The sequence below is a fragment of the Biomphalaria glabrata genome, chromosome 12, assembly GCF_947242115.1.
Source record: "Biomphalaria glabrata chromosome 12, xgBioGlab47.1, whole genome shotgun sequence".
Classification (NCBI taxonomy): Eukaryota; Metazoa; Mollusca; class Gastropoda; family Planorbidae; genus Biomphalaria; species Biomphalaria glabrata.
In genome coordinates this window covers 4,549,719-4,571,354 of record NC_074722.1, presented here as the reverse complement: position 1 = coordinate 4,571,354, position 21,636 = coordinate 4,549,719, and the positions used below count along the sequence as shown (strand labels likewise).

At 34.3% G+C, this 21,636-nt stretch overlaps 1 protein-coding gene and 1 non-coding gene across 8 annotated transcripts in view; one reads left to right on the top strand and one right to left on the bottom strand.

Moving 5' to 3' along the window:
* Positions 1 to 6,282: 6,282 nt before the first annotated feature.
* Trnat-agu (transfer RNA threonine (anticodon AGU)) lies at positions 6,283 to 6,356 on the bottom strand. The gene has a single exon. It is a non-coding gene; the product is annotated as a tRNA-Thr (tRNA).
* A 252-nt stretch (positions 6,357 to 6,608) lies between these two features.
* Positions 6,609 to 21,636, top strand: part of LOC106068000 (phosphatidylinositol 4-kinase alpha-like) — a 58,395-nt gene continuing 43,367 nt past the window's right edge. For 6 of the 7 annotated variants that reach the window (XM_056007295.1, XM_056007296.1, XM_056007293.1 and 3 more), the window contains exons 1-14: positions 6,609 to 6,751; positions 8,652 to 8,774; positions 9,125 to 9,218; positions 9,735 to 9,820; positions 10,955 to 11,027; positions 11,801 to 11,827; positions 12,141 to 12,450; positions 13,767 to 13,980; positions 14,488 to 14,559; positions 15,760 to 15,856; positions 16,342 to 16,539; positions 18,073 to 18,173; positions 19,166 to 19,443; positions 19,961 to 20,056. In XM_056007295.1, coding sequence (XP_055863270.1) covers positions 6,662 to 6,751; positions 8,652 to 8,774; positions 9,125 to 9,218; positions 9,735 to 9,820; positions 10,955 to 11,027; positions 11,801 to 11,827; positions 12,141 to 12,450; positions 13,767 to 13,980; positions 14,488 to 14,559; positions 15,760 to 15,856; positions 16,342 to 16,539; positions 18,073 to 18,173; positions 19,166 to 19,443; positions 19,961 to 20,056 — 1,859 coding nt within the window. In that variant the 5' untranslated portion in view covers positions 6,609 to 6,661. The remainder of the gene's footprint in view (positions 6,752 to 8,651; positions 8,775 to 9,124; positions 9,219 to 9,734; positions 9,821 to 10,954; positions 11,028 to 11,800; positions 11,828 to 12,140; positions 12,451 to 13,766; positions 13,981 to 14,487; positions 14,560 to 15,759; positions 15,857 to 16,341; positions 16,540 to 18,072; positions 18,174 to 19,165; positions 19,444 to 19,960; positions 20,057 to 21,636) is intronic. The other variant, XM_056007292.1, reaches the window with a different exon arrangement.

Genomic DNA, 21,636 nt, shown 5'->3' with positions numbered 1-21,636 from the left:
AAGGATGGGGGTCGTGGATTGCAGAACATCTTCAAATTATGTAAGATGCAAGTTTTAAAAATACGATCAAAACTGCTCGCCTCCAGCAACAAATTAGTTTCCTTCCTACGGAAATACGACTCCGATGCAACCCCTCTGAACCTACACAATGCTGATGTCAATATCGGTTTGGACGATGTAGGGCATGAGATTCGCCAATGGGAAGAAAAAACACTCCACGGAAAATTTCCGGCTTCATTACATGGGGACAACATCGACAAGGCTGCTTCCTTAACATGGCTCAAAGCAGGTCATCTCTACCCTGAAACAGAAGGCTTTGTTACAGCAATACAGGACAGAGTAATCAGGACAAAAAATTACGAGAAGCATATCCTGAAACTCAATGTTGTCGACAAATGCCGAAAATGTGGAAATGTGGGCGAGTCGATTGAACACATTATGGCAGGATGTCCAGCCCTATCAGAATCAGCCTACCTAGGTCGCCATAACCAAGTTGCAAAGTTAATACACCAACACCTGGCTTTGACGTACAAATTGATCGGTAAGGACACTCCCCCTTATTATAAATACTCTCCGCAAGAGGTTCTCGAGTCTACTGAACATCTGCTGTACTGGGATAGGCCTATTCTGACCGACAAAACGGTAGATTTCAATCGCCCGGATCTGCTGTTTATCGATAAAAAAGAAAAAACCGCTACCATTATCGATATCGCCGTACCACTGTCTCATAATTTAAGAAAAACTGAGATAGAAAAACAAAGAAAATATGGGAACCTAGGCTTGGAGATTAAGCGTCTATGGAAATTGTCCAAAATAACAATATACCCCATTGTTATATCAACCGAGGGGATAATAACAACTGACCTCACAGACACCTTCAAGGCCCTTAACATTCCTAGGAACATCTTCGTTGCCTGTCAGAGGGCGGTACTGCTGCAGACCTGCCACATCACCAGAAAATTTCTCAGTGGAAACTGTTAAAGGGACTACGATGAATTTTGTTTCTCTTTAGCGAAACTCGACCCTGGCAGCGCCAGAGAATGACTATTCGCTCATTTCTAACATAATAATAATAATCTTTATTATCCGTAAGGAAATTTGTCTTACAATTTGTGCATTACACCAAACAAAAAACATTATAACTATAAGAAACCAAAGTGTACATTCACACCAGACTCACTCATAATTTACATGTGACAAAGTTTATACCAGATTGTTCTTATTTAATGATTTGATTGCCAGGGGAACAAAAGAGTGTTTGTGTCTGTTTGTCTTTGCTATCGGTGTCTTGTATCTCTTTTGTGATGGTAAAATCACAAAGTCCTGACACAAAGGGTGATTCTTTATTTCGAGGATCTTGTTAGCTTTTTTATAGATGTTTGTCTCAAACAACTGCCCAAATGGGGTTTGTTTTTTGCCAATGATTTTGCCAGCAGCATTTAGGATTCTATTAAGTTTATTTTTATTTTTAATGCTCAGATTGCCATACCAGGCAGTGATATTGAAACTTAAAATATTGCAGATGTGAGCGTGATAAAACATAGCCATGGCCTTTTCGCTAACATTAAACGAGGACAGTTTTCTTAGTAGTCGTAATCTTTGCTGCCCTTTTTTGCTGATATAATCAGTATTTGCAGTAAAATTTAGTTTATTGTCTAGGATAGTACCAAGGTATTTAAAGGTTTGCACAATTTCAATAGTCTCTCCAGCTACAGAAACAATATCATTTCCCTTCTTGTCCCTACGAAAATCGATTATCATTTCTTTGGTTTTTTTTACATTTAATAATAAAAAAATATCTTTACAGTATTCCTCAATGTGTTCTAGTTCTTTGAAATACTCATTTACGTCTGAGCTCTCTGAGAGCAGGGCAAGAAGAGCCGCATCATCAGCGAATTTTGTGAAGGAGCAACAATAACTATCGGATTGAAAATCATTGGTGTACAAAATGAACCACAATGGCGATGTTACAGCCCCCTGGGGCGCCCCTGTGTTAACTATGCGTTCATTAGATATAACATTGTTTACCCTAACCCTCTGAGCTCTCTGGGTCAAAAATTCATTAGCCCATAGTATTATGTATGGACTAATCTGCAACGCTTTCATCTTTTCAATGAGTAAATGAAGTTGTATAGTGTTAAAAGCTGATGACCACTCTGAATAATTTCTGCAAAAAGAATAATTGTTTTCTTTAAAAAAAATAATTCTTCGACTGAAACAAAGACTGGGTATTGTTAGACACCTTATTTATATAGATTAGTTATTTAGCGACACACCAATGAAGACGCATATTGAACGGGACTAGTGACGTTTGGGATATGTTGGGTTAGAGACCGGAAAATCAGTTAGCGATATAATACTCTAGGGTAACGACGTGTTTAGTGACAGAGACTTTTACTGTGGCCTTTTATTAGAATAAATATATGTGAAGTTGTTCATCAGCGTTGACTACATCTCTTTACTAGTTAAAATCGATGTGTTTGTTTTGTCTAGATTGTTGATCAACTACACGGAATACACCCGAACAATAATACCCAAACGCTTGCAGAGTAATTGGTTGAAATTCAACAGTCATCCATAGTTGACCTCAAGACAGCCTGAACAAGCAACATCACAGTATCCCTTTTCTTGCTCATTTAATTTTACTGTTATATCAACCATAAAGTAAAATGCTTGCAACCATTTGTTGTTCTCTATTTCAGGGTGATAATTGCCTTTATCATTTAGGAATGTATTTAATTCATTCAAGCACAAAGCAAAACGTTTCAACACCTTATCTTTGGAAAGTCATTGCACTTTATTGTAAAGAAGGAGGTTGAAATCTCCATTTCGTTAAGAATTCTTTAAACTGGCGACGGTAGAAAGCTTTTGACAAGACGCTGATAAAAATCTTAATTACCAAATTCATGACCTCAACTACTTCACCAGGAATTGTTTGGGCACAAAGCACTTCTTGGTGTATTATACAGTGAAACGTAAGACTTTGGTGGTTTATTTTGCTCCAAAGAATCATAGTTGCTCCTTTATTTTATCCTGACATACTTCTGGCTCCATCAGTTGCTATTGAAACGATTTTATTTATACCGATTATATTGTCTTCAATGTATTTCTGCACGATATTAGCTGTATCTTCTCCTCTAGTTTGTCACGAGAATGGTAGCAATCCTAGAAGTTCTTCTTTTGGATCTTGGGAAGACATATATTAGACAAAAAGTTTAACTTGTGCCTTTTATGTCGCAAGACTAATGTATATCAAGTGATATGGCAGAAGAAAGTTGAATATCTTCCACCTGCAAATATGTTACATTTCAAGACATGGGGAAGGGGTGAGCTGAAAAGCGAGTACAAGTGGCTGAGAGATAGAATCGAATCAAAACGATTTTTAAATGTTTTTTTCGATAAAATAAATAATATTTGCGCATGGAACTAAAGAGCCACAGCTTAACATCCAAAGAACCCTAGGTTGACGACCCCTGATCTAGGTGACAGTAATTTAAGTGCATGCCCATTGCCCAATGACAAGCCATTTATCTACTTTTATAAATCTACTAATACAACAATCAGGCAAAAATTACTGTGTTTGTTATAACAAGAGCAAATACCTGAACTTAATCGTAATGGTGTGTAATCGTCAAAATCGTTCAGGAATCTCAGGTCAACACTGGCCAGTTTTGATAACACCATTGGGTTAATAGGGAATGTATTAATTTCTCTCTGCAGATTTTTTTTAAACATTATAATTTTTAGTATCTGGAACAAGCCTGCAAAACAATTAACAAAATCTACAGTCATCATTATTGTGTTGTCTATTTCCATTTCTTTTTTTTTTTGTTTTAAAGTATATAATACATGCATGTGTATGGCTTTAAGTAGTTTAAGTCCAGACCTACCCTTCTTCTTCCCTAGGAGTTACAACAAAAAGAAATGTTCATATCAGCAAACTTTGACCCCATGTAGAACTCTTTCTTTAAGATAAGAAACAAAAAAATGTGGTCTAGACGTCTAAAAATGGAGCAGGCACAATACAGCTATACATGGTCATGATATTTTCGTAATAAGCATTATAAATAAGCATCATAAGGCTGCCTGGTCGTGCGGTTTGCACACTGGACTGTCGTTCGGACTTATCGATGGTCCCGGGTTCAAACCCTGCCCGCTCCCATCCCTGTCGTCCTGCGGGAGGTTTGGACTAGGGAGTAAATTATCTTCAACTCTGAAGGAACATCCGAAACATGGAAATAAAATTTTAGACAAACAATAAGGATGCATGAATAAAAATAAGATGAGGTGTTCAATATGGGAGACAAATTGAAGGTGGGGGTGGTGGAGGAGTGGGTGGACAGAGCTGTTTCACTATACGTCTATAGTATAGTTAGGTTAGATCTACTAATACTACTAAACTAATGTCTAATCTACTTTAACTTTTGTTTCATTTTTGTTGAGAAAGATGCTCTGAGTCCATGAAAGTGAAAGTAGTTTGTTTCTTTTACATGTTTATATTTATAGGAATTGGCAGAGTTAATGTCATAATCATCATTAATCACAACATTATGTCACACTCACACAGACAGTCACAGAGACCATCACAATCACTTTGACTGAATCATCAATGCAATGAATGTTTCAAATGTTTGAGTTTGAATCACCATCACTGGCCGTCAGTTCAGTCAATGAGTTATTCAATTTCATTTTCAGTCTTTAGTCAATGAGAGTGCTTTAGTTTTTAGTCTGCTGTCTAGACTAGATGTCTATATTATAATCAATATTAGATCTATATATAATAATCTAGATAATGATAATTTTAAATCTACATTGATTAAAATGATCTAGGACTAGATCAAGATCTTATCTATAACAACCCCAATTTGCTAAACGTCAAATTAAAAGAGCACTCTGTTGTCCACACAGACCTATATAAATAATATGTATAATTACAATCCTATATGAACTATATATGTATTGGCCTATTTATTTATGTGGCGAACCATCATTATTAAATGATATTGTCATGGCATGCTCTTTTTTCAAATACTTTTTTCGCGAGGAAAAAAGAAAAGACTAATAATGAACAATTAGTTCATCCAAAACCACACTTGTAGACACCTGAATTTTAATAACTTTCTGTAAAAAGCCTACGCCTTATAGATTTACATCGATTATCTCTTGGAACATTTCGAAAGAGACGTCTATTAATTTCTTATCTTACTTTATAAATTATGGACAATCCTTAAAAAAGGTATAATAGATAGGCCTATAATAGACACTAATTAATATTGTGGTTTTATTTAATTCCGTTCTAAAGCCTCTATAGGCAAACCACTGGAAATTGTTGACCATTTTTGTTATCTTGGCTCCATTATAGGCCTATCCAACGATATTCTACTGGATAAGAACATCAACAATAGGTTAGCCAAGGCAATGGGCACCATATTACTCTGCAGAGACCTGTGTGATAAGCACTCTGCGGTAGTGAAGCATTGGCAGGGAAAAAAACAACTAAATATCTTCCACCTCCGATGCACAAGGCGGATCTTTAAAATAAGGTGGCAGGATAAAATAACAAATGAGGAAGTGCTACGAAGAGAAGGGTGCAAAGACATCCGCTCTGTTATCAGCAGCAGACGCCTTGGCTGGCTAGGCCACGTTCGTAGAATGACACTAGGTCGACTTCCACAAGGCGTTATGTAGGCCTAAACTGAATGGTGATCTAACATAAGGCTGAAGAGCCGCTGGTAGTCCACTTTTAAGGTATACAGATGTATGCAAACGCGACATGAAGCTCTTCAAAATCGATACTAACAGCTGGAAAAAAGTGGCACTGGATAGATCCACACGGAGAGAGAGCATAAAGGAAAGGTCCCGATTGCAGATGCCATATGCATACACAACAGTAGTAAAAAGAAGGGTGAAAGTGCAACGTCGCCTGGTGATTACAGATGCCCAACCTATGACCGCTGCTGCAATGTGTATCAATTTAAGGATAGGCCTCTTTAGTCACACAAGTAGATGCAAAGGGAAAAGATTGTCTCAAGACGCAAAAAGTCACAGAATGTACAGACGTACCGTGCTCATCGAATATTTTGTAAACCTTTTTTTTTTTTAACAGCAGGTCAAAAGTATGTTTGTATGTGTGTTTGGGAAAAGGGGGGGGGGGGGTTGAGCGGAATAATTAAAGCTTCATTCAAAATAATCTATCGACTATTTTATTTAAAATCGAAGTACATTTAAAATTATTTCTATGACGAATGTAATAAATTTAAAAAAAAAAAGTACCACGTAAGTAGGCTCCAGGGGGAGTCGAACCCTCGACCTTCTGCTTACTAGGCAGACGCTCTAACCAACTGAGCTATAGAGCCAGACAACACATTGAAGTTTGCATCAATTATAATAAAAAAACAATGAATCAAACGTACATTAATGGTAATATCAAAAAATATTTTAAATATGACATTTAAAAAATATCCAAATATCTATGTAATTGAATATCACACGATATTAGATAGATTTAATCTAGTTCTAGATCTAAAATACTCCAGATCGGGATATAGATCTAGAATCTAGACTAGATCTAGATATCTAGATCTATAGACTATAGAGTCAAGTCTTAACTCAAGGGGAAGCTACTCAAGTTATTCGAATATGGTTTGGAGTTGGAAACAAAATGGCTTCTAATGATATAGATTATCATGCAAGAAGTCTATTACAACTTGCCAGATCGTTAGCTGCGATAAAAACAACCCCATGGGATCAGGTTTATTAATCTAAATCTTGTATCTAATTGATATATAGACTCTAGATTTATCATGTCTACCTTTAATTTAGATTTTTTTATGACACCAAGACTGAAGTGAGGAGAAGACAGGTCACAGTCACAGGATTAATTATACTTGATAACTCAGAAGTCGCGAGAAGTCTCAAGAACTTCTGACAGAAGACAGCTTTTTAGATTTTAATTTTAGACACAGACAGTGTCACAGACTGAACTACTCAACTCTCAGTCACTCAGTCTAAGTAATGACAATACTCACTCACAACTCACAGAGACTGAGAGAGACAGTTTGTTTTGAGTTTACAAATAAATAACTCAGTAAGACTCAGACCTGTCTCAGTCTCAGACTCACTCTGAGACTAGTGAGACTGCCAAGGCCCAAGACCAAGAGTGGAAGACTCACTGAGTCAACTTATGGGACTTATGTCATGATTATCTCACTCAGTTAACTCGATCAGTCTGACTCTGAAAGAAATATTTTATACTAGAGTCTGGATCTAGATTTAGATCTAGATCTAATTACTATACTGATACTAGATCTAGATCTATAGATTATAGAGTAACAAGAGTTAACTAGAGTAAATAACACCTTTTTAGTGGCCCTTTAGAAAAATCACTAAATTTAGAAAGTTTAAAGTTCAAGTACTTCTTGATCAAGCCTTCACATTACTTCACTGACGTCAGGATAGAATTAGAATTAGAAGTAGACAGTAGAAGACTTAAAAGTAAAGTCTAAAAATAACAATCCATAAATACAAAAACAAAACTTCAAAACCTATATTTATATACTCAGAAAGTTACAAAGATAAAGGCACATTCCTTGCTCCATATGCTATGTCAAATGTGTAAAAATGCTCCACTTTCTTCTCTAGTCAGGCTAGCCACTAGTGCTAGAGAGTTGATTGGGTTGCCTGAGTCAGCCAGGAAAACCAATAACTTGGCAGAATTTAAGTCATTGGTTAACATGCATGACTACATTGACAAAGGAACAGGTGTAGGACGTAATCATCTTTTTTTTTAAGTAACATCTGGTATTTTCTATAGATGATAAGAAGATCTTTTATCTAGACTAGAATATAGATCTGGAATAGATCTTCTTCTTCTTCGTTCTCATTTTACATATCTGAGGGTTCAGATCAATAATCCTATTTCTGAGATGAACCGCACAATGGTTTCTAGATCAGGCAGTTCTCTGTATATTTTTTGTTCTATAGGTGGGTTTTGGGGTCAGAGTCTTGTTCAGGCCTCTTGATACATTATGCAGCTTTGAAGAACATGGATCTAGACTAGATTTAGATCTATCTACTAAAGTCACTAAAGTAAAAGTATAAAACTAAAAATTTGAACTAGCGAAATCTGCTCGTGTATAAGTCACCAGTGAATGCTGACCATGTTCTTCGAAACTGCATTCTTTATCAAGAAGCCTGAACAAGCCACTGGCTCCATAACACCCAATAGAAACAAAACTATCTATAGACTATATGGTAGGTGAAGTGCCAATGTTAACACACAATTTCATACTATCTCTCTCGCCTCCTCTCGTCTCAACTGTTCTCACTTAGCCATCAACTTGGTTCAATGCTGTCTAATCTTCCCTCAATAGTTTCCCCTGAATTTTTTTTTTTCAAGACCTTAGAATATGCAACAGCTCCTTACCATTTTCGAGAATGCTAAATGAATCAGAAAAGATAATATGTATCGATTCTTTTGCAGACATTAATTGTCAATTGCTTAAAGTTCCAAATAATTTATTTCCCACATGTTTATTTGAGTCATTTGTCGATTGTCCAACTGAATTTCAGTTAATTTGGACCATTAAAAATGATCTAATCTTGTCTTATTTATTTATTATTCTTTATTTAAATCAACATTTTTAACTTAGGTGGAGCGTTTAATGCTCCTGTGTCCCAACTACCAGGACAGAGGCAGAACCTTGCGCTTAGATGGCAGAGGACAAAATGCAGTCATTGCCTTGGGTGTTTATTTACTTGAATCTGGTCTGCAGGTATTGTGTTATACATGAACTCATGATGCTACATTTCAGATAGAATTTGAAACCTTTATTTCATAAAATTCTATCTTTAGTGTTGTAGGTGTATTTAAGTTAAAAGTTATTGGTTCATTCATTGTAGAAAATTATTGTTTAAAATATTAGACAACCTTTTATTGAAATTCTTGTATTAACCAATTTTCTGCATTTTGGCTCAGCTGGGCTTTTAACCCTTAATGATTTATATTTCCAAGTGAAAAAAGTTTTTCCTTCATGTGACCAATCTTTCAAGTTACTGTTGACAAGAATTATAATCTTTTGTATGTGTAGTGATCTAAACATTTTGTATTTTTATCTATTCACAGCATTGTGACATAATATTAGATTATTTGTTAATGGTCCTTGAAAAAATGCCGTCGGCAGTTTGGGTTGATGGGCCAAAAGGAATCAATCAGTACAGTAAGTACCATTTTACTCTGTTTTCTTTTTTTTTTTCTTTCTGTAATTATAAAATTAAATAAATGTGTTATAAATTTGAATTCTACTCTATTTATGTGGGACTCGAGGGACATGCTATATTTGCTTCTTGTTCAAATGATCTCCTTCCTGTTTGCTTGGTCTCCCAGCCTTTCTCTTTCCCTTTGCGTTCCAGTCTAGAGCCTGTCTTCCAATGCTTTATATTGTTTAATATTTGTTTTATTTTACTTACAAATCATAAGTCAAACTAGACTTTCCCTACATGCTAGTAATTTTATTCCCATCTATATACATCAACTGTCAAATTTCTAGGAAAATGATTAGTTCTGTTTTTGAGAACCTTGTCCACATAGGTTTTAGGTTTTGCCCACCCATTCGAAATGTGTGACTTAAATAGAGGTATTGTAAAAACAATACAGTTTTGCTTTGCTAATGTATATTTTGATATTACTTAGAGTGTCAAAATTTGTTTCTTTATTTTTTCTAACTAATTTACAGATTTACCAATGACTGAATGCTTTAGTTTTTGTCTGAATACAATTTTATGCGATGTTGCCTTTCGACTGCCAAGTGACAAAGATAAGGTAAAATGTCAATTTATACGTATGACCATTAAAAAAAAATTATTCACTTAATAAATGCACTTAAAAATTAGCAGCCTAGTATAGGAATAAAATCTTGTATTTTAAGTTTTTTTTTTAGCAAATATGGATAATAGATATATAAACAAACATTGAAGAAATAGGTTTTTTCTAAAATTTCTTTGGTTCACTATTGGTCAAAATGGAGAGGACAATTTAAAAATAATACAATATTATAACATTTTTAAAATGCTCCAATCAAAAAGCACTTTTTCCCTTTATAAAAAGAAATGTTTGATTTGCTCATTTCATCAGTACAGGTCTCACAAAACTTGACAAATTCTGTTTTCCCATTGCATTTTTTTTATGTCAATTATTTTCTGATTTGAGATTGATTAAAGCCTGTTGATTTAGTTTTAGGCAATTTATATAAGCTGTTTTAATATTTAGTCTTTTTTTTCAAGTGATAATTGTATGGTTTTCCTTATTGAGCTATATAATTATGTAACTAACAAACTGTGGAACCTCGGCCAACGGCCAGAGTCCATTCTGGAAAGTTGTTTGGTACCTGAAATGTTTAATATCTAAAACAATTTTCCCCATAAGAAACAAAGAAATAGTTTAATTGGATCCCTGCCCCTGTTGACTCACTAATATATATATATGTTACTAGCTTTAAAGACAGTGCTGACATGCCATATTTGGCGGTGATATCCAACACACGTACTTTGAAATCCTTTTTCAATTCATGTATTGGCCGTTTCCTTTTCATTACATTTGGAGCCACGATTGAGGGCTACAGTATTAAAATACAGCACATAAATCACTAAATAGGAAGGATGCGAACCAATAAAATAACCAATAATTGGAGCACTAATGAGGCTTGGTCTGAGAAGCTGTTCAGTCACTTGCTTGTGACGTGGCTGTTCAGTATCCAAATTTAGTTCAGTATCTTATAATGATAATTTTAAAAGAAATTTTTAGTTGTTATTTGAAATATTTGCTATCAAAGGCATTTGCTAGTCAAGGTTCCACTGTACACTGTAATTGGTGCATCATTCGATACATAGAAATGTTTATAACTATGGATATTTTACTAGCTTTGCTTTCTAACAAACAATCTTTTCTTGTGTGTAGATTACATTTGTACAGTTGAAGGTGTTGGATCAAATGACTACATTATGTGAACAGCCTGGTTCTCAAGTTGTAGGTTAGTAAACATCAAAAATAATTGTCAAAAGGGTATATTAATTCAGTTATAACCATTGTTTCCAGTTATTTTTTGTATCTTTTCATTGGCAAAAGAAGAATGGTAAAGTAATTTTGAGTTTGATTTATTTAAATAAATAAATGAATAAACACATTGTTTTGTAGCACAAGTGCCTAAGACTTCAATTTAAATTACTTTAGAAGCTAGGCTGAACTTCCCATTAGCTTCAGGCCCTTGATTTTACTTGACAGAAATAAATATCATTATCCTTCCTTTGTGCTCCAATAAGGGCCTCAGTAAAAAAAAAAATACTACTCTGTTTTTTAATTTTTAGTTTTTTAATGGCTTCCCAGCTTTTTCCTGTCCTCTTGGCTAAATCTAGTACACTATGTTGACATGTTCTTTTTGGTCTTCCTCTGCTCTGCGTCTTGTGCCCTGTGGGTTCCACTCTAAGGCCTGTCTAGCTCTGCTGCTGGTATCTTTTTTTAAGGGTGTGACCAATCCATCTCCACTTTCTCTTCAAGATCTGCTTCTCTATATTTCTCTATTCACCCATCTCACAGTTTGGTGTTTTCTATTTTGTCATTCCAATGTATTTTCAAGATATTTCTGTTGACGAAGGTCTGTACTTTTTGTTGTTGCTTCAGTTGTTGACCATAAATATAATGCCTTATTATTGCCTCCTATAAAAAAAAATTCCATAGTTTTATTATTAGTATTATTATTTTTTGATAAGAAAACCTCCAAATGTCTTTCAACTGATACATTTTCAGAATTTCTTTTTGGCTTAAAATTTAGAGGTATGCCAAAGCATTGATTTTAAATCAAATGTTGAGTTTTTCAATTACAGTTTCAGTTAGCATTTTATTTTGTATTGATTTTCTGTCAATTTGTTATGAGAAAAAATGGCTGTGTTATGCTGGTCCAACCACCTATTAATAATTATTTTAATGCTAAGTATGTTGTAATGCACTAAAAAAATACTTATAAATATATTTACCTTTTTTTGTATGAATTTTATGTAGTCTAACTTTCAATTTGATATAATATACAATACAAAATCTTTATTTTGCATTGTAATTGTTGTATAAACCTTTTTTTCATTTATAATAGAAAAACTGTGCACAAGACAGATTCCATTACTACTGGGGCTGGCAAGATCAATGGGTAGATCCAGTGATGAAGAATGCTCTCTCATCTCCTACTTGTTATCAGTTAGGGAAGCCCCTATATCAATGCAACGAGTGCCTCAACCTGAGCCAGCAGTACAGCGCAGCCATTTTAACACTTTTCGATCCATCATGCCCCGAACCATGTCTACAGTATTTGTCTCATATGACACAAGTACTAGCCTGTCTGGTTCTGGCTCCACAGATGCCATTGGGGATGGAATAGTGGAGAGAAAGTCAAGTTATAGAGACAGGTACATTTGCTTTTTTTTTTTTGTTGACAGCTCCGCAACACAAATTTTTTTTTTCTACTAGTAACACCTTGTCACAGCAATTTTAAATATATATAATAAATGAAAATTTTAATGTCTTTAAAAACCTACAAAATATAGATTGATCTGATCTTTCTGTTAGACAGAGCATGGAATGGGTTTCCTGAATCAGCCAATGATTTAGCAGAGTTGATGCTAAAAGATGACAAGTGTAGTTTTAAATACCTCAGAGCTATCATTTCAGATGAAGGAACCAAACCTGAACTGCCCAGAATTGTTCAGTTCACAGCAGCACTTGCAAAACTCAAACAATCTGGAATGTCAAAGGCATGGCCCTTGACACTAAAATCAGACTGATGCTCTCCTTGGTATTGGCCACATTCCTATATGTTTGCCATCTTGAATTCTAACTGCTGAACTAGAGAGGAGGATCCTAGCAATGGTGTTGAGATGCTTTAGAAGGGTCACAAACGAAGAGATTAGAAACAGGATAATGGCAATTAGGATCCACAATAACCTGCTAACCATTGTAAAAAAATGCAAATTAAAAATGTATAGCCATATCACAATGTTCTGAGGGCTCGCAATGACTTTCCTTCAGGGAACAGAACCAGGCAAAAAAATGAGAAGAGGCAGGCAGAGAAAGTAGTGTGAAGGCAACATTAAAAAAGGATGGGCTTGTATGAAAATGATTCTATCCAAGGCAAAAGACAAGAGTGCAATGGAGAAAGGGCAGTCGACAAATCATGTTGTGCCCCAGTGGTTCAACAGATTAAGGGATAGGTGAAGGTGAAAAGATGCATAGCTGACCGTCAAGGCCAAGTTGATGTAGAATAATCAAATAACAATCAGGCATACATCTTTAGTATTGAATTATGTAGTTTTTCTTGAATTAGAAAGAGACAATTGAAAAAAGCTTTACATTCATACAAGTTGATTTTTTAAAGATTTTTCTTTGTCTTTTTCTTAGTGTTCATGGGTTGCTCCTAAAAATAGGAGTTAAGGTCTTAAATATTTAAGGAGTGTTTTGAAGTCAAAGTGATCCCAAGTAGTAAGATCATAGAAAATAAATTTACATTTATACTCTGTGTACTTATTTAAAAAATTATGGTGGGTTGTATTGAAATCGTAACATAACAGAAGTACTGGATTCCTTAAATAACTCTGAGCTAAACTGTTATCTGTGATAAATGAAGTATCTGTTTTATGTGTTTGGTGTGTATAAGAAAGTCTGGCATTATACTTGTTGCTAAATATAGACATGAACTAAAAATATTTTTAAACAATTATATACACAGGTCTCCTTCACCATTGGAAGGGAACATCAAAGACAACTCTAGCCTGACTGGCTTGACTTCTAGCATAACTACCCCTGATGTTTTGCCGTACACCATATATTTCAACAAAATAGCTTCCAGCTTCACTAGGACAAGGCCCTGGGGGTTTGAGATCATTCCTGAACAAGATCATCTCAAGTTTAACCAGAACCAGTTGACCACAATTTTACAGTGTGTTAGTAAAAGCTTCTTTTTTTTCTTCTTAAATTCCTACTATTAACTCACATTTTTGTCATAATCTTTCAAGAAATGCAAAATTGGATTCATTTATTTTGACAACTTTTCATTGCCCTATCTTGCTGAAATGTCACACTTGTCATTCTGCATGACAACATATTTGATTAAAATTTCTGAAAGATCTTAATTATTGAATTATTAAAATAGTATAATTACATAATAATAATTAAGTTAATAATAATTAAAATTAATCCTTTTCTTTCTATTCATTTAGATGTTATTTATATATCAAGATATGTAAGGCTGGTTAGCTTTGTTAGTCAGAGTGCTAGTAATGTGAATGTCATGGTCCGCTTTCTATTTCTTTATTTTTCAATTGTAGAAAAATTGAAAATGCAAGGAAAAAGTATCACTCTTTATTTTAATATCTATGTTTCATTAAAACCATTTGTCATAGGAGTAGGTCAGACACACCTTTTTAGTTTTATTTTTTCCTTATTTTTAGGCCAAAAGACTCCTGAAACGCAGGGTACTCAATGGACTAGATCATATTCTTAAAGATGTTCTGGCAGTTTCGGTAAGAATTTAAAAGTTTTAACATGACTTTGTGCTACTTTGACCAGTCAAAATGACGCCATCATATCAATGTAAATAACTGAAACATATATATATATATATATATATATATATATATATATATATATATATTGTAACATTTCTCACTATCTTTCTGCAAACTGCACCACACAACACAACCAATCTTAAGAACTTGATAACTCAGGGCTCCAAAGTAACGTAACAATTGGCAAAACATTAACACTGACTGTACAAAAACATTGCCTCTGTTCCGGACTGACTTTACACAGCATGCTGGTTCTGACTTCGCCTCATATTGGTCACATTGCAAGGTAAAATGAAGTGTCTTGACTCTGACACATTGGCTCTAATATAGGGTCCCCACTTGCCTTCTAGAACTGGATGAAAGGTCGCTTGACCACACTGGTTGATCACATTCGCTGTGACTTGCATGCATACTATTGACAACACAGGTCCCTGCCAGACTGGCGTGTACTGTCACTCGTCACGGTTGACCGCTCATCTAGCGCTGGCCTGGGGCAATTTGCGTAGTCTAAAAACACACACAGCATTACCCCCATCTGTGTCACCACCCGGTTTATAACAATATATATATATGTAATACATCATACTTGGTTCATCTCTGACTGATTCATTATAGACTCCAACAATATTCCTTTAAAACAAAATAATCAAGTTGGCATATCATGCTTTGTAAGGACAAGAATGAAAAAAAAGACTTGAGGACATTTATAATGATTATTGCAGATTTCTCACTAGGCAACAGAAATATTAGGATTGATTGAATATTGGCTTTTCAACAAAAAGTTCTTGCCAGAAGGGGACAGTAGTTGAGAATTTTTTAAACTAGAACTTTCAAAGAGCGTTGACAAAAATCTTTTTGGGATGCTAGTAAATTAAAAAAAAGTTTGTTAAAAATGATATAATTTTTGTTATAAATGATTAGGTGCAATTGAAATGGTTGATTATGGTAGTTACACATTCTGGAACTGTCTAGTTACATGTACAGTTAATGTTGGCAACCAAAATTAGCAGCAAATAAATTTACAAATACATATCTCAGAATTAGGACAAAATTTTTTGTGTATGTGCTTCAAAAAAAATAAAATATTTACCCAAATAGAAAATGTTTTTTTTGTTTTTAATTGACCCATTTTTGTTTCAACCTCATTGATTACAGAATGGCAATCTGACTCGTTTTCCCTACAAATCTTTTAGTGAAACAATTAGTGTTGTCATACTGGCTTTGTTACGAGATATTTTGGAACAAGAAAAAGGTAACCAGTGCTCTTTTAACATCTTTATCTTCTTTGCAAGTTAATTATAGTTGTCTTTGATTTCTTTTTTGAACTACTTTCAATGACAAGAAGAAAGAAAAAAAACAACTAATGAAATGGTTTTGACAGGCTAGTCCATGGACTTTTGAGAATTTCTATTTAAAAATTCATTATTGTCCACTTTTTCATTTTTGCAGGGAAATCATTGTTTTAAAGAAAAATGTTACCAGTGTTTAATTATTTACACCTAATAAAAAAAATATCTCAGTATCCCAGTATTTTATTTGACCTAAAATTAAGGTCCTGACTTGAGTTCACTCAACATCTCCCGTCTGGCTACATTTCATCAGTTGTGGAAAGTGTTCTGAGCCATTATGCTTGTAAACCTTTTCTGATTACTATTTTGTAAAGATAATCTTATTTAAAATCTTACAGGATACTTTGCCATGTTCTATTTGTCCATGTAGTTTCCTTCTGTCTTTCAGATTTGCCTGCTGACTTCATGAAGGAAGTTCAAGACTTTGTGAAAGGGCTGTACCAGGCAGGCCAGGCTGACCTGGACAGCAAACCATCCAACCATAACTTGAGAGAGAAGCTGACAGACTTCAACCCTTATCAGCTGTTGGTGCATGCTAATGGTGCTTGTGTTGATCTCTTGTTTTGGTCCATCAGAGAGGAGTCAGGTACTTTGATATATAGCGTCTGCAGCATGAGGCATGCCATCATTATCACTGCTGGAAAATTTGAACTATACAAAACCAGCATCTTTAGTGTATTTGTTTTAAGTAACAGTCTGTAATGCTTGATTTGGGAGCGCATTACCTTTATAAAAAAAATTAACGCATTAGTTTGTACATATTGACTGCAATGTATTATGATTATATAAATATTGTCTTTTCTATTTTTATCCACTATGGTCCAAAGGGTAGTTGTGGTCGCTGAGTGGTAAAATGCTAGACTTCTGAACTAGGGGTGAAGACTAGGATTTTTTATTTTGGGATCTTTGGGCGCTTCTGAGTTTACCCAGCTCTAATGGGTACCTGACATTAGTTGGGGAAAAGTAAAGGCGGTAGGTCATAGTACTGGCCACATGACACCCTCGTCAACTGCGGACCACAGAAACAGATGACCTTTAAATCATCTGTCATATAGATTGCAGGGTCTGAAAGGGAACTTTACTTTACTGTATGGTCAAAAGTAATTGGATCAGTGTATTGTTCACACTTAATATTTTCTGAAAGAATTAACTTGGAACAAAAATATATTTTATCTCGTAGCTTCAGTAACACACTCCTTAAGGCACAGATAACTTTTATTCCAGTATAAATTAATTAGGTCATCACGGCATATTTCAGAATATTACAAGTTTTAATACAATATTTATTATCCTTGATTTATAGCAGGTTACTTACACTTCTATTAGCATGTCGTGACTGCCAGCCAACTTCAACTAACTTCTCTCAATAGTAAAATGCAGACTCTCTTTTCTCGTCGCTAAAGTCAGACTCCTACGGCTTTTTCCTCCTACGTTGCTGCCTTGGGTCACATGATCATTTTGATAAAAAACATGTCTTCATTGCCTCTCTTGTCCATTAGCTCTAAATATAATTTGTTTCTGTTACAACCTGTTGAAAACATTTGTGTGTGTGTATCTTTTGAAAAATATTAAGTAACATTTCTGTCCAAACCTAAAGAGTTTAATTAAGCTGATGGTCATCATGGTATTAATCATGGTATTAATCATGGTATTAATTTGTTTTTTTTTCTATGACGAGCAGTTGAAGGTGTCATATTATCAGCAAAAGAACCAAAAACTTTAATTTTTAAAAAAATCTAATATCAGATTCTTAAGGCTGTTTTTTTTTTTAAATTATTTCTCTAATTTAGGACATTCCATTAACTCTAGTAAGAAAGGGAAGATAGTTAATCATTTTGCTGGACTAACCATCTCTTGGCCACAGAATAGTAAACTTACCATGCCTCTTGTGTTGGCTGTAAAGTTATACAATAATTCAAAATAGCATGTGCTGATAGCTTAAACAAGACATTTAAACAAGACATTATGTTACTAAGAAGACATTATGTTACTAAGAAGACATTATGTTACTAAGAAGACATTATGTTACTAAGAAGACATCTCAAGTAATCAAGTAACCAAAGAACAATGTTTTCATTTTACCCACTTTGTCTTCATGCTGTACAATTGTGATCTACAGAGGCAGAACACTTGTGTGTGAAGCTGACTGAGAGAATCAGCACAAACACAGAAAAGAGGTTACTCTTATCACACACTCCACTGCTGTTGGCTTCATTAGAGGTGGGAATGTTTTAAAGAGTAGTAAAAAAACTCTGCTGTAGCTATAGTATAGTATATTTAACTCTTTCTCTCCTAACTGACAATACTAACATTGATTTGACCCCATTAAATTAAATTAATTTTTTTGTTTTATAAACTTTAATTTGTGTTACATAAAAAGAGCATACATTCTTCTATAATTATACACTTAATTATAACATTTTCTGATTACATATCAAAAAATTTATTGAATTTTAATCATAACACAAATGAGAAAAATGAATTTCATCGCAACTTGGAAAATAATTGCGGAGAGAAAGAGTTAATTATCTTTATTTATATGCATTGTATGAAATGCAAACATACATTTTGGATGATGGGCTTAATTCCTTATCACATTTGGAAAGGGCAGCCAATTAATGTATACATCAAGGTAGCATGAAGTTCACAGTATGTTATTAAATGTACAGCTTTAATATCTGGAGAGAAAAAGTTATGCCTTTTTACTGAAGAGAAAAAAAGACAATTTAAAAAAACAATGTTACTCAAACTTGTGTTTGAAAATGATGGATATACTACAAAATGGAGGACGATGTGAATGGTAACTCATTTGACTTTAAACTAAGATGTCGGGGTTGAATCTTGGTGATGACTGGGATTTTGAATTCTGGGATTTTTTAAGGACATCCCTGAATCCTTTCAACTCTAATGGGTTACCACTTAGTTATTTTGGTGGCGACTTAAAATTGGTTAATCATCGGCCATAGAAACAGATGACCTTTAAATCTTCTGCCCTATAGATCTCAAGGTCTTGTACTTTGTACTACAGAAAAGCCTCTCATGGGATTATGTAGTGCTTAGGCACCATAAAACTGGTGAAAACATTCTATCTCTTGGCTAATTGTCATTCATGCTAAGAAAGTGGCATCTCTGATGATGATGATGGTGCTAGTAGTTTAGACATATTTTTACTGCAGTTCATTCTAGCAAGTTTTCTTTGTGTGTACTTTTAGGCACTGGGGAAAATGGCTGTGAAATTTCCTAACCTAGCTAATGCTATGGTAGCATCCCTTCGTGACTTCCTAGTCAGTCCCTCTCCAATACTCAGTAAACTCAACAAGTATGCCATCACAGAGAATGGTAATAAGCTCACTGGAAGTGGAGGAGGTATACGCATCACTGTGACAGATGAAGACAGAAATGAAAGGGGAAATGCGCAGAAATCTCCCAAGAATCTTCTGTTGACAACTATGGAAAATTTGAGGGACAATGCCATCCATAATATTTGCAGGTAAGCATTGATCTGAATCTGAGGAACCAGGCCATTGATGAGGTCTGTCAAAAAAAGCATCACACTTTAAAAAATGACTTTCATTGGATATTTTTTTTTATTTTCTTCAAAAGTATTTGCTGTTTTCTGAGATGAATTTTATAATTGATGTTAGCACCTTCACCTTTACACATATCCCTTTGGGCACCACACAAGATCTGTTGACCGTCTTTCTCCATTTCTCTCTCTCTATTTAGCAAGTAAAGCAAATTATAAGAATTATATTCAATTTAATCCAAATCAAGTCAGTTTTGTTCTTATCAACCATTAAAAGTTTGATTCAAAGTTGCTTGACACAAATCTGAATTATAATTTTCATTTATTTATTTTTCATGACTTGTTCATAATTTTTTAAAAGACATAACAAGTTAAAAATTTTAAAACTTTGTTCTATTTTTAAAATTGATTAATTAACAAATTTTTTTTCACAAAAACAACAACAACCTGGCTTTAAGTTTTGTGTTTATTTTCACATCAGAGCATTGAAAGCTGGCCAGCAGGTGGATGAAGATTGTGTTCCGGCTTTCTTAGCCTCAATATCCAATCGTTTGTACCGAGCAGAACTGAGTGACAGGTAACGTTGTTGTAGTAATGACACTTAGTTGATACACCACATTCAAGACTTCCCACATCCACAAACTATTGAAATCTCTGAGCCAATCTCATTGTATCCATTCTTTGAACACTATGACTTGTTTTGTTTTGCAGCCATTTTGTACTTTCGTCTGCATGAGTCGATGTTTCACCTCTACAATAAACTGTTGTGGTCCTTCGGAGCTCTCGACACACTGTACACTCACTATCACTGCGTTCTGTGTTTCCCAAACTTGGGATCTCACTGTCTCTGCTCTTTTTTTTTGATGGATAGACTTTTCATGAAAACCTTTAAAAACAGCCTAATTTTAAAACATTTTGTATATAGTACTAGATTCTATTCTAGATACAGTACTAGATAGATTAAAACTTCTAATTCAGATTATTTTAGTGTCGTGTGTGACAAAAATATTGACCATTGGTCTAGCAGTAGCAATACAAACAATAAAACGCTTTTTTTCTTATTTTTCATAAAATACAGAAAACTACTCTCTTTTTTTAAATTATAATACGAACCTCGAAGGGAAAGTTTTAATGTACCACAAATTTAAATCATGATATAGAAAACAAAAATGGGTAGACATTTTATTATAGTAGCACAACTTTGAATATATTACATTTGGATAAGATCTGGATGTGAGAATACAGAATACTATGGAGTTGTAATGCATGTGTTATAATTTGATCCTATGTTTTGTTTCTCTCCTGTTCTGTTTGAGACTTTTTCCTCATCTCTGGTGACCATTGCCTAAATGAAAGTTTTCTTGTTTGCATACATTTGCATTTTGCATGGCAGTTGGTTCATAGTGTAGTCTGTTCATTTCAGTTTGTTGCAATAATCGTTATGTTTTGTTATGCAGTCCTTATGATTTCTGTGCATGCATGTTGGTCAGAAGTATCTGTTGTATGGATGGAAGTCTGTGCAGCATTATTCTATACAGCTAGGACAGGAATAAGTGTTAAGAATGACCTGATAGATTTGTTTGATTGGACACTGGATGCATGACAAACATTGACTTGTCCATACGTTTAATGTCATGACCTACCACTTTGCTGAGGTCAACTGATGTTTTGTACTTACTGTGTTGATCCCAGAGATAACCCCCCTCCAGATGTTTAGATCTGTATTGAAGCCTTTAATACAAAGGAGTTATGATTAATATATCTCATTGTCTCTGTGTCAACAATCATACAGTCAACATTAAAATGGCAATTAACACAGATCAGTCATGGCATTGTATTAAAGTGTCTATATTTTGCATAATGCTAAAAGTCATAATGTTTTGAAACTACTTTTTTTTTTCTTTACTGCTTTCATTGCATTTTTTTCTTAACTAAAACAAACATCGTGTATGCTTTTAAAAGAAACATCCATGCTTTCTACTTTTTTTAACAGTCAAGAAATATCTTTTAAGATATTTTTTTTTAGTCAGAGAAAATGTAACTTTTGTATGTTTTAACAAAACTTTCTTTTGAGAAGTCCAAAATGCTCCAGTTCATACCTGTGTTAAACCTTTCTCTATTTCAGTCTTCAACAAATCAATGACATATCCATGATCA